The 13,501-nt window shown below is 33.2% G+C and overlaps 1 protein-coding gene across 1 annotated transcript; it reads right to left on the reverse strand.

Moving 5' to 3' along the window:
* Positions 1-287: 287 nt before the first annotated feature.
* LOC107027962 (auxin-responsive protein IAA29-like) lies at positions 288-1,999 on the reverse strand. Its single transcript, XM_015229014.2, has 4 exons — positions 1,629-1,999; positions 1,126-1,397; positions 944-1,034; positions 288-608 (listed from the first exon to the last, which is right to left on the reverse strand). The coding sequence occupies exons 1-4, from the start codon at positions 1,895-1,897 to the stop codon at positions 557-559; spliced, it is 684 nt and encodes a 227-aa protein (XP_015084500.1). The 5' UTR covers positions 1,898-1,999; the 3' UTR covers positions 288-556.
* Between the last annotated feature and the right edge of the window lie 11,502 nt (positions 2,000-13,501).

Genomic DNA, 13,501 nt, shown 5'->3' on the forward strand with positions numbered 1-13,501 from the left:
AATAGAATTTCCGTCGAAGCTAGTGAGTGGCTTGGCACCCCAACGGGCCTTAATAAATCCGCCCTTGTGTACATTCATATTTAAATGTCCTACAAAAAAAAGTGAACAGATAGATAGAGTAATTAACAACTTTCTTCATCAATCATCTTGTTTTCACATTTCATACATATTGAATCTGATCATTGGTCTCTCTATACATCTTACTAGTCAAGATTGATCCGTCTCATGATGAAAACCAAATGCAATTTCGATATACAAAGCTATCTTTTAATAAGATTGATAAGATATATAAAACTATATATTATATTACATGACCTTGATGTACACATTACTCTTTGCAGGAAAACTACTAGACATACGTAGCATATATATATATATATATATATATATATATATATATAACAACTTAATTGTGACATATAACAATCTAATTAATAAAGACTATTTTTTCTACTATAGATACCGCAACTTAGATCTAAGATACACTTGTCCATGCTACTCCATAACTTGTCCATGCTACTCCATAAGCACATGATTTCTAGAGCATCTAATTCCCTCATTTCTCATTCTTTTGTATCTCAATTCTTTGAACAGTCTCCACGAATGTTCTGCGAAAAGTCATTCATAGCCAAAACTTAATTAATACTAGCAATAAATTGAGTTGATTTGAATTTTCTTTTGTTGAAATAATTACATGTATAGGTTTTTCTTATATTACTTACTTTTCTTTTTTATCTGTCAAAAAAAAAAATGATATATATTTGAATATTAAGTAACAATTTAACTTTAAAATATTGATTTTATCCTTATTGAAATGATTTATTACTACTCTATCACTTAACTTTAGAAAACAAGTTTCAAAAATCTTATTTTATTTTAAATTTTGTATTAAATCAAACTAACTCATATAAAATTGTGGAGGGAGTAATAATTAAGTGCTTACTTCCATGGTGCATCTCCAGCTATCATCCAGTCTCCTTCTCTGTCTTGGTACAAGATTGTAAAGCGTGTACTATTTTTTCCACTATTTTGATCTGTAGAAAACGATAGTATCAATTAATTAATTGAGAATTTCTTTCTAAAATAAAATAAATATACACAGTAGTACTATTGGTGTGAACTTACATTTTGCAAACATTTGAAGTAAATTTTGGGTAAAAAGTTGATAAGAATGATAGAGCCTTAGATCAACCTTCCTTCCTATAGGCACCCCTTCCATCTTCACCTTTACATACATAGAGTTTCTTCCTCCAACAATAACATTATTATTATTATTATTGTTATTGTTTCTATCATTTGTAATCCAACCTGCATGACCTTGATGATGAAATTGTTTTTTTCTCCATGTGTTAATTGGTGGCCAACCAAGAAGTTTAAGACTTTCTTCCTCAAAATCCCTATATTAATTGCATGGAGAGAAAAAAACCATTAATTAATAAAGGTATGTTGTGTTACATCAATAGTGTTGAAGATGAAGATATGAAATAGGTTGAACAATGTGGTACAGTCAACGCTATGCACGTCCTATTGTGACCATAACTCTATAACATTTGTACTCATTACTTGTACCACGTTGTTCAACCGTTCTATATATTCAGTCTTCAACAAAAAGTTATAATATGACTTACTTGTGACAAGTGGCATTAAAAGGTTTCTTGTTTCTTCCATGGTTATCATCATCTTCATTTGGTTGGCCATTCCATATGAACAAAGACAACGTCTTACGTTCAACTACTCCTTCATCCTCATGAAAGGCCTCTTCAAAACATCGCTTTTGCTTCATCTTCATCTTCATATCGGAGAAGCTATCATCAAAACCATGCTTCCTATAACTCGTGATTGCATTGATGGGAAAATGGTTACAATTTGAAATAGCAAGGCCAAGTTCTAGTTCCATATCACAAAAGTTGTATTCATTAAATGAGTTGATCAAAAGAAAAGGGGTACACTAATTTCATAGTTGGTTGGCTTTACTTTGAAGTTGTGTTTATATATAGCTTTAGCGTAGAGTAGGGTTAAACTAAAAGAGAAATAAAAGAAAGAAAGAAAGAAAGAAGGGGTAGAGGAAAGAGTAGCACTGACATAGACACCTTCTACCCCACCCTACTATTTCATCATTCATTGTACTTGATTTAAATGATACTCCCTCCTCCCTCCTGTTGTCATAATTTATGTGATTTTTTTTCATTTTTTAAAATTCAAACTTTAATAAGAAATTTGCATCTGAAACTTTATAAAATAAAATAAAACATAATTAATGAAATTTATATTCCCTCCATTCTATTTTAGCTGATTACTTTTCTTTCCTGACGCATATTAAAAAATCATCCGTAAGAAGATAATTTTATCCTTCAAAAACTTTTTAAAAATTATATAAACAAATGTAAACACTTTTTTAACAAATAATTTTAATTTATGATTTATTATTTATTAAGGTGACAACTAAAATGGGATAACTTTTACTCTCTCCGTCCGATTTGTCATAGTTTCTATTTTTAGAGTCACACTATACAAATTTTGATTGACATTTTAAGATTTATTTTTTCATCACATTAATATGCAAAAAAATTGTAATTTATGGTACTTTTCATATAGTTTTGGAATATCTAATTTTCTTGTTTAAAATATCGAATTAATGTGATCCAATTTACATTTAAAAATTAACCAAATTAGTTTTTTGATAAGCGCAACATGACAAACAATTTCAAACGGAGAAAGTATTAATTAACAATTACTGGCATGAATGTATATTTTCTCAAGCAGAAATAGTTTTTTACATAGAAAGTTGCTCACTTTCTTATATAACAATAAAATCACTCAATTAAGTATTTTTCTTATATAAGTTACTCAACTAAGGATTTTTTTTACAGAAAATCACTTACCTTTCTTTTATAACTTCAAAGTACTCAACAATGAATATTTTATCTACAAAGTTATTCAACTATAAATATTTCACTTAAATAGTTACTCAACCAACTTGAATGATTTTTAATTAAATTTTGTTGGAGTGCAATTTTTGTTTTAAACTGATTTTTCTTTTAAGAAAATGAAATGCTCATTTTAATTATTTTGTTAAATTTTGTTGAAGCACAATTTTTGTCTTGAAATATATATATATATATATATATATATATATTCTTTTTACCCTTTGCGCCTTTTTTCATTAAAGTCCACACTTTATTTGCGTTTAAAGCCCCCACGGACCTTAAAACTATTTTGCGCTTTTCACCTTTGATTACACTGAGCCAAGTTCACTCTATCCTCCCCAAACCTCACTTGTGGAAACCAGTGTNATAATAAGATACTCGTTTTGACTATTTCATTAATTTTGTTGAAATACAAATTTATTTTAGGCTAATTTTTAAAAAGATAATAAAATATTCATTTTTAATTTTTTTATTTAAATTTTGTTAAAATGCAACTTTAAATTGAAAATACGCAAACTGGCACTATACTCCCTAAAACTTCACGTAAACCTCAAAATGTTCTAACATCGTTTTCAGTTCGCAATAAATATATATAGTTAACGAAACCAATAAAATTACCTCCTCTTTTTTTCTTCTTAAAGAATTCAATTTACTTATACTAATGTTACCGAGTAGTGAGTACGTATTATTCAACATTGTCAAAAAATACTAAGATGTTCACTTTAATTATTTCTTCATGTTTTCTTGAAACATAATTTTTTAAAATAAATTTAAAACAGAAGTTGTAGTTCAACAAAAAGTTAATAAAATAATTAATATGAGTATCTTATTTTATTTTTTTAAATAATAGTTCAACATAATTTAATAAAATAATTAAAATGAGTATCTTATTATTATTTAAAGAAAATAGTTTAAGAAAAAAAAGTATTTCAATAAAATTTAATGAAAAATCCATTTAAATTGATTACGTGCTTTCTGAGTATAATATTCACAATTGAGTGATTTGAAGGTTATGAAAGAAAGTTAAGTGATTTGCTATGATATGTCTTAAAGTTTAGTGACCGTGTAATCAAATTTCAACGTCAACAGTCAACACCCACAAGTTATGGCGAGATTCAAACCTGCGCCAATGGCTTCACGCGCCTCTTATTGAGAGGTTTAAACCAACTCACCCACAACTGCTTTTGTTCTATGGGTGCTCATTTAAATTATAATAACATATGTATCATATTTTTATATATATATATATATACAAAAACTTCAGAAATCAATGAGTGCTCGAGCATCCGCGTCTGGCTTACTGGGTCCGCCCCTGATTTTGTGAGCTAACAATCAGCAATCAAATTTGTCGACCTTTCTTTGAAGCACATCCACTCCACTATATGGATAGGAAATTGTTTGTGTTTGTTGTTAATAAACGTCTAATTAATGAAAACCTTACCACAACTATCCATCTCTTTTTTTGTGTGTGTTCATTTATATAATTAAAAGTTTGTTACATACCCATTGATACATTTATATATGTCTTATGATTATACTCTATAGTATTAATCCATGATAATATGGAGGGATATGTTGAATTTTAATTGCCCTGATTTCTTATCATAAATGGTTTTTTTTTTTTAGGAAAAAAGATTTTGGATTGACTAATCTTTTTTCTGGTAGGAAAAGGTTTAGGACACTATAAATAGAGGCATATTCCTTCTAACTTAATCAACATTCACAATGTAGTCTTAATGGCTTTGAGAGTTTTGGTTAGGGGGAGAATTTATGGGTTACAAGATTGATACGCTATCACTTGTGTGAATCTCCCATGCGTTCCGAGTGAATTGATTGAGGTTGTTTCTCTCTGTATTTTGTACTCTCATATTTACAGTGGATTGCTCATTTCCTTTGTGGACGTAGGTCGATTGACCGAACCACGTTAAAACTTTGTGATTTTTGGTATATTTCTCGTTGTCTTCTTACTCGTGGTCTTTTAAGGTTTGCTTTGCTAGCTTCCGCGTTTACACCTGCTTATTTCCGGTCCTAGCAAGTGGTCAGATTCAATGATGGAGTCAGGTTTAGTGGTTTGATAATCGATTATTGAACCACGTTAGAAGGAGGTGTTCATCTTGACGGGTGTAGTTCTAGACGCAACCTTTTTGACAGTGATGAAGAACTTTGGTGGAGAAATTGTTTCAGAGATGTTCTCTGTGTTGAGACATAAATTTTGCAAAGGAGATTATGGAGAGGAGAAGCAAGTTGTTGAAGATTAAGTGAAGAAGGTGGACAAATTTATTTTGTCAATAATTCAGGCCAAGGGGGAGATTTGTTGGATTTTATTTGCCCTAAATTTCTTACCAAAAATAGGTTTTCCTTTTAGGAAAATGTTTTGGATTGATTAATATTTTTTCTGGTAGGAAAAGGTTAAGGACTCTATAAATAGAGGAATAATGTTCCTTCTAACTTAATCAGCATTCACAATGTAGTCTTAATGACTTTGAGAGTTTTGGTTAGGGGGAGAATTTATGGGTCACAAGCTTGATACGTTATCACTTGTGTGAACCTCCCATGTATTCGGAGTGAATTAGTTGAGGTTGTTTCTCTCTGTATTTTGTACTCTCATTTATAGTGGATTGCTCATCTTCTTTGTGGATGTAGGTCGATTGACCCAACCACGTTAAATTGTGTCTTTTGATATATTTCTCGTTTGTCTTCTTACTCGTGATCTTTCGAGGTTTGCTTTACTAGCTTTCACATTTACACCTGCTTATTTTCGGCTCTAACAAGTGGCATCAGAGCCAGATTCAATGATGGAGTCAGCTTCAGTGGTTCGATAATCGATGATTGAACCAGGTTAGAAAGAGGTGTTCATCTTGGCGGTGTAATTCTAGCAACAACCTTTTTGACAGTAATGAAGATTTTGTTGGAGAAATTATTTCAGAGATGTTCTCTGTGTTGAGACATAAATTTTGCAAAGGAGATTATGGAAAGGAGAAGCAAGTTGTTGAAGATTAAGTCAAGAAGGTGGACAAATTTATTTTGTTAGAAATTCAGGTCAAGGGGGAGATTTGTTGGATTTTATTTGCCCTAATTTTTTTTTTACCATAAATGGGTTTTCCTTTTAGGAAAAAGTTTTGGATTGACTAATCCTTTTTCTGGTAGGAAAAGGTTTAGGACTCTATAAATAGAGGCATATTCCTTCTAACTTAATCAACATTCACAATGTAGTCTTAATGGCTTTGAGAGTTTTGGTTAGGGGGAGAATTTCTGGGTCACAAGCTTGATACGCTATCACTTGTGTGAACTTCCCATATATTCCGAGTGAATTGGTTGAGGTTGTTTCTCTCTGTATTTTGTACTCTCATATTTATAGTGGATTGCTCATCTCCTTTGTGGACATAGGTCGATTGACCGAACCATGTTAAATCTTTGTGTCTTTTGATATATTTCTCGTTGTCTTCTTACTCGTGGTCTTTTGAGGTTTGCTTTGCTAGTTTCCGCGTTTACACCTGCTTATTTCCAGTCCTAACAGAATATGATCTCATCTCTCTGATTAGAGGGTCTTTTATTATATCCACAAAAAAAATCAAAGATGTATTTACTTCGTTTGTTTGTCCTCATTAAATGTGTACCATTTTTTACGAATGTTTATAAACATTTCTATAGATTTAATTCCTTTATGCACAATAGTTCTCCATGTCAAATAATTTCCACTAGTGGCAGTAAAAATTGTTGGGTATGTAGCAAGAATTGATGGGAAATAGAGGGAAGGAGAGGAATTTGAAAAGTTTAGAACTTGAAAGGTTGGGAACTTTAAAAGTCCTTTAATGCTTTAATGAAAAAGGCAAATGTCCCTCATCGGTAATGGAAATGAAAATAGGAGAGTTTAAATAAATAAACACTCCTATTAATTGTTAAAGGGGTTGGAAAGAGGGGGCCCCCTCGCGCCGTCGTCGTCGTTGCTCGCTTCGGCTTCGGCTTTGGCTTTGGCTTTGGCTTCGGCTTTGGCAAATGATCGAGAGATAATTTTTTGGACAAATTTATTTTAATTATTTATTTAATTAATTAAATGGCTAAAAATTATTTTCAATTAATTAGGTAATTTCCGTTATATTTAAAAAAATTCCCGCCATGACTGTTCTGAAAGGTTGCAACTTTCAGGAACATTCAATACCATTTGAAAGTTTGCAACCTTTCAGAATATATTCTTCTTGCCTATAAATACCATTCAGTCTTCAGAATATGTTCCTACGAATTTTTCTGATGTTCCTTCTTCTTAAAAAACACATATTTCTTCGTGTACTTTCCTGCTGTGGATTGATTCGCTGACAGTAGAGCTTTTGGTACCTATACTCTACTGATTAAGATCATTTTACCCTGTGAGGTTATATTCCAAATCAAACCTCGGATACTAGAGGGGAATAATTTCCTTAAGGGGACACTGTGAATTCAGTGGACTTGATTTTCTTCCTAAATTATTAAAAAGAGCATTCCAGATTTTGGTAAGTTTTTACAGATTCAATTATTTTGTTACAAATAAATTTCTGTTCATCTTACTTACTGGTTCTAAAATCTCAATTACTTCGTGTTTCTGAATGATTTATAACAACTAGTAATTTCTGGTTTTCATAACACAGATTGGAAACAATCTTAAGGAAATTAATAAAAAAAATCTGTATTTCTGGTGGAGACAAAAATCTTTGTGATTTTATACTCCTTTAAGTCTGCAATTATAGTTTATTGCTTACTTATATTGTATCAATTTTGTTTATCATAAATGGAAAACACTGGTGTTACAGTGGCTGTTGCTGCACCAACCCGAACTCTTGTATCACAAGCAGAGAAACCGGGTAAATTCACATGTGTGAATTTCAAAGTATGGAAGTAACGAGTATTTTTCTGGCTTACCACTCTTGGTCTGCAGAAATTTACAAGTGAAGATACTCCAGTTCCTGCTGATGATATGCCTGACAGGGAAAATTTATGATTGTTGAAGCATAGAAACAGTCAGACTTCCTATGTAAAGGTTACATTTTGAGTGCTTTAGAGGATGACTTATATAATGTCTATAGTGCAATAACAACTTCAAAAGAGTTGTGGAATGCACTTGAGAAGAAATATAAGACAGAAGATGCATGCTTGAAAAAGTTTGAGGTCGCAAAGTTTTTAGACTATAAAATGGTAGATAGTAAAACTGTTGGATCACAAGTGCAGGAACTTCAACTCATTCTCCATGATTTGATTGTTGAAGATATGGTAGTAAATGAAGCTTTTCAAGTGGCTGCAATGATCGAGAAGTTACCTCCTTCGTGGAACGATTTCAAGAATTATCTAAAGCACAAGCGTAAAGAAATGAAGCTTGAAGATCTTGTGATTCGGCTCAAGATTGAGGAAGATAACAGAAATGCCGAAAAGAAGTCGCGTAAGAGTTCAACAATCATTGGAGTTAATATTGTTGAAGAAGCTCCTACCAAAGACAAAAAGAGAAAGAAGTCCAACGGGCAGAAGTCAGAACAGGCCAAGAAGAAATTCAAAGGCAACTGTTATAATTGTGGCAAGGCTGGTCATAGATCTTCTGATTGTCATGCTCCAAGAAAGGACAAAAACAAAGGCAAAGGCAAAAGTCAAGCAAACATCGTGGAAAAGATGGAAGATGCAGATGACTTGTGTGCAATGATATCGGAGTGTAACTTAGTTGGAAATCCCAAGGAGTGGTTTCTCGACTCAGGTGCCACTAGACATATTTGCTCTGCAAAAGAAGCCTTTGCAACGTACACTCCTGCTGAGTACGATGAAGATTTATTCATGGGAAACACAGCAACAGCAAGGATTGCAGGAACTGGGAAAGTAATGTTGAAAATGACATCCGGCAAAGTGTTGACTTTAAACAATGTTCTGCATGTCCCTACTATTAGGAAGAATTTAGTTTCTGCTGCACTACTCGTTAAGAACGGGTTTAAGTGTGTCCTAGTTAGTGATAAAGCTGTAATAAGTAAGAATGAAATGTTCATAGGAAAGGGCTACCTCAATGAGGGTCTTTTCAAACTAAATGTAATGGTTGTTGACAGTATTAATAAAAATTCTGCTTCTGTTTACTTATTGGAGTTAAGTGATTTATGGCATGCCCGTTTGGGACATGTAAATTACAAAGCCTTGCGAAAATTGGTTAATCTAGAAGTATTGCCTGATTTTAAATGCGATAAGTCGAAATGCGAAATTTGTGTGGAAAGTAATTTTGTTAAACATCCTTACAAGTCTGTTGAAAGAAATTCTAAAACTTTAGACTTAATTCACACAGATATATACGATAAGAAGTCAACACCATATCGTGGTGGAAAAAAGTATTTTATAACTTTTATTGATGACTGCACTCGATTTTGTTATGTATATATGCTTAATAGTAAGGATGAAGCAATTGATGCATTTAAGCAATACAAAATTGAAGTGGAAAACCAATTGAATCTAAAGATAAAAATGATTCGGAGTGATAGGGGTGTAGAATATGAATCTCCTTTTGCAGAGATATGTTTGGAATATGGTATTATTCATCAAACTACTGCACCTTATACACCACAGTAAAATGGTTTGACAGAACGAAAGAACAGAACATCAAAGGAAATGATGAATGCCTTAATGATCAATTTTGGTTCACCGCGAAATCTTTGGGGGGAAGTCATCCTTACAGATAATAAAATACTCAATAGAGTACCCCATCAAAAAACACAATCAATTCCATATGAGTTGTGGAAAGGAAGAAAACCAACTTGAAATATTTCAAAATGTGGGGGTGTTTAGCCAAGGTAGAGGTTCCTTTACCGAAGAGGGTTAAAATTGGACCCAAAACAATAGATTGTGTCTTTATTGGGTATGATGTGAATAGTAAAGCCTGTCGATTTTTGGTTCACAAATCTGATAATCCTGAGATTCATGTTAATACGATAATTGAATCAGATAATGCATAATTTTTTGAAAACATTTATCCGCATAAAACTGAAAGTGAGTCAGCAAGTGAACGACCTAAACGACCACGAGAAGAATCAAAAGAAAATATTCTAACTAGTGAGGAACCTAGGCGGAGTACTCGACAACGAAAATCTATTTCTTTCGGACCAGATTTTGTAGTACTATTGCTTGAAAATGAGCTTCAAACATTTAAAGCAGCTATGTCTTCGTCAGAGTCAACTTATTGGAAAGAAGAAGTCAATAGTGAGATTGAATCAATTTTAAGCAATCACACTTGGGAATTGACTGATCTTCCTCCAGGAAATAAATCTTTAGGATCAAAGTGGATCTTTAAAAGGAAAATGAAACCTGATGGGACTATCGAAAAATATAAGGCTAGACTGGTAGTCAAAGGGTATAGACAAAAGGAAGGTCTGGACTACTTTGACACATACTCTCCAGTAACAAGGATAACATCAATTAGGATGTTAATAGCACTAGCAGCAGTGCATGATCTTAAAATCCACCAAATGGATGTAAAGACAACCTTCTTAAATGGAGAGTTAGAGGAAGAAATTTACATGGAACAACCTGAAGGGTTTATAGTTCCTGGTAAAGAAAAGAAAGTGTGCAGACTTGTGAAGTCACTTTATGGACTCAAGCAAGCACCCAAACAATGGCATGCTAAATTTGATCAAATAATGTTGGCAAATGGATTCAAGATTAACGAATGTGATAAATGTGTTTACATTAAAAACGTTATGAATCATGAAGTCATTGTTTGTTTGTATGTTGATGACATGTTAATAATGAGTAAAGAAATTGACGATATAAATGCTACTAAGCGCATGTTGTCCAGCAAGTTCGATATGAAAGACTTAGGAGTTGCTGATTTGATCTTAGGGGTCAGGATTATCAAAACTCCCCAGGGACTAGCATTATCTCAATCTCATTATATTGAAAAAGTATTGGATAAGTTCAATTACTTGAATTTCAATGTAGTCAAAACTCCAATTGATTTAAGTTGTACATTTAAAAAGAATGAAGGTCAAAGTGACTCTCAATTGGAATATGCCAGAGTGTTGGGAAGTTTGATGTATATTATGAATTGCACGCGACCAGATATAGCATGTGCTATTAGTAAACTGAGTCGGTACACTAGTAATCCGAATCAAACTCACTGGATGGCTATGAAACGTGTGTTGGGTTATCTAAAATGGACACAACATTATGCTTTGCATTATAATAAATATCCTGCTGTGATTGAAGGATATAGTGATGCAAATTGGATCACCGGGTCTAATGATGTAAAATCCACGAGTGGTTATGTATTCATACTTGGTGGAGGAGATATCTCTTGGAAATCGTCCAAACAGACATGTATTGCTCGCTCCACAATGGAATCTGAATTCATTGCTTTGGATAAGGCTGGTGAAGAAGCGGAATGACTCCGAAATTTCCTAGAGGATATTCCATTTTGGCCCAAACCTGTTGGACCAATTTGCATACATTGCGATAGTCAAGCAGCAATAGGTAGGGCAGGGAGCGTTATGTACACCGAGAAGTCTCGTCATGTACGACGTAGACATAACACCGTAAGACAACTGCTCTCTAGTGGAATTATCACAATTGACTATGTAAAGTCAAGCGATAATGTGTCAGATCCACTAACGAAAGGCCTAGTGAGAGAGGCAGTTGAAAGATCATCTAAGGGAATGTGTTTACGGCTTAGGACATGTCAGCATGACGGTAACTCTATCTAGCAGACTGGAGATCCCAAGAGCTAGATTCAAGGAGAAAAACAAAGTTGTGACTGACGGTTCGACATTGTCAATTAGCTCAATCCATTCTCATGATGAAGACAATGTTCAGGAAAAGGTTAAGACTTTAAGGCTTGTTAATGAGGTAATAAAGCTTAAAGTTTTTTAATGATTTGCTAAGTTTGGTAGATTTACCAAATAGTGTATCTACGAGATGACACGGTTAGAAATCACCTATGCGAGTGTGAAGTGGAAGCCGCTTCAAAGAGAATTCTATGTCAAAAGCATATTCTCTATACACTCATGAAACCAGGAGGTGTTCATGGCTGAAAAGAACACAACCGTAAGAATCATAAACAGTAAAGAGTTAATTGTGTGACATATGGTTGTCTAGGTATACACCAAAGCTCGAAGGTTCAAAGATATCACATCTACCGATTGACCGAGTATATCCGACATATGTTCACTACGGAAAGTCCAAGGGGAAACCTACTTATCCAGATGCAATTAATTCTTGCTTGTAAAGTACACAATTGTCCATGCATTCCTATGTTATAACTATTCCCCACCAATGTGGGGGATTGTTGGGTATGTAGCAAGAATTGATGGGAAATAGAGGGAAGGAGAGGAATTTGAAAAGTTTAGAACTTGAAAGGTTGGAAACTTGAAAAGTCCTCTAATGCTTTAATGAAAAAGGCAAATGTCACTCATCGGTAATGGAAATGAAAATGGGAGAGTTTAAATAAATAAATACTCCTGTTAATTGTTAAAAGGGTTGGAAAGAGGGACCCCCGTTGCGCCGCCGTCGTCGTCGTCGCTCGCTTCGGTTTTGGCTTTGGCTTTGGCAAATGATCGATCGAGAGATAATTTTTTGGACAAATTTATTTTAATTATTTATTTAATTAATTAAATGGCCAAAAATTATTTTCAATTAATTAGTTGATAACAGAAGTTAACCGAAATGTTTTCAACTTTTTAGTTAACCCGACTCGACTCGGATCCGCGCGCGTGACCCGTTTTAATTTCCGTTATATTTAAAAAAAATTCCCGCCATGATTGTTCTGAAAGGTTGCAACTTTTAGGAACATTCAATACCATTTGAATCAAAAGGCGAAACTCTCGGTCGTAGTTTGGCAGTTTGCAACCTTTCATTAATGGTCGTGTCAATTGTGAAAAGGTTGCAACCTTTCAGAATATATTCTTCTTGCCTATAAATACCATTCAGTCTTCAGAATATTTTCCTACGAATTTTTCTGATGTTCCTTCTTCTTAAAAAACACATATTTTTCGTGTACTTTCCTGCTGTGGATTGATTCGCTGACAGTAGAGTTTTTGGTATCTATACTCTACTGATTAAGATCATTTTACCCTGGGAGGTTATATTCCAAATCAAACCTCGAATACTAGAGGGGAATAATTTCCTTAAGGGGACACTGTGAATTCAGTGGACTTGATTTTCTTCCTAAATTATTAAAAAGAGCATTCCAGATTCTGGTAAGTTTTTACAGATTCAATTATTTTCTTACAAATAAATTTCTTTTCATCTTACTTACTGGTTCTAAAATCTCAGTTACTTCGTGTTTCTGAATAATTTATTACAACCAGTAATTTCTGATTTTCATAACACAAATTGGAAACAAAAATATCATCATACTTTAGGATATATATTCACATACCTAATATTAAGAATCAAACACATATGGAGGATATTAAAGATCAAGCATTTATAGAGAATGAGAAACTTTCTAAGTTGAAGACATTTTCTTTTGAATGTCATAGTCCTACGTTGCCTTCTTTAATAAATCAATAGTGTACCTAGCTATATTTATCTCAGACAAGTAGCCTTTTACCGGGAATAAGTTAAACTATTCCCCCTCCCCCCCCCCT

Source organism: Solanum pennellii, chromosome 8 (assembly GCF_001406875.1).
Source record: "Solanum pennellii chromosome 8, SPENNV200".
NCBI lineage: Eukaryota > Viridiplantae > Streptophyta > Magnoliopsida > Solanales > Solanaceae > Solanum > Solanum pennellii.

What these genes read in the sequence shown, in the direction of transcription:
- LOC107027962 (XM_015229014.2), bottom strand. Translation starts at nt 1,897, where the DNA reads ATGGAACTAGAACTTGGCCTTGCTATTTCAAATTGTAACCATTTTCCC. An exon ending in ACTTCAAATGTTTGCAAAAT is followed by an intron (nt 1,035 to 1,125) that starts GTAAGTTCACAC and finishes CGTTTTCTACAG; the next exon opens with ATCAAAATAGTGGAAAAAAT. An exon ending in GCTGGAGATGCACCATGGAA is followed by an intron (nt 609 to 943) that starts GTAAGCACTTAA and finishes GACTTTTCGCAG; the next exon opens with AACATTCGTGGAGACTGTTC.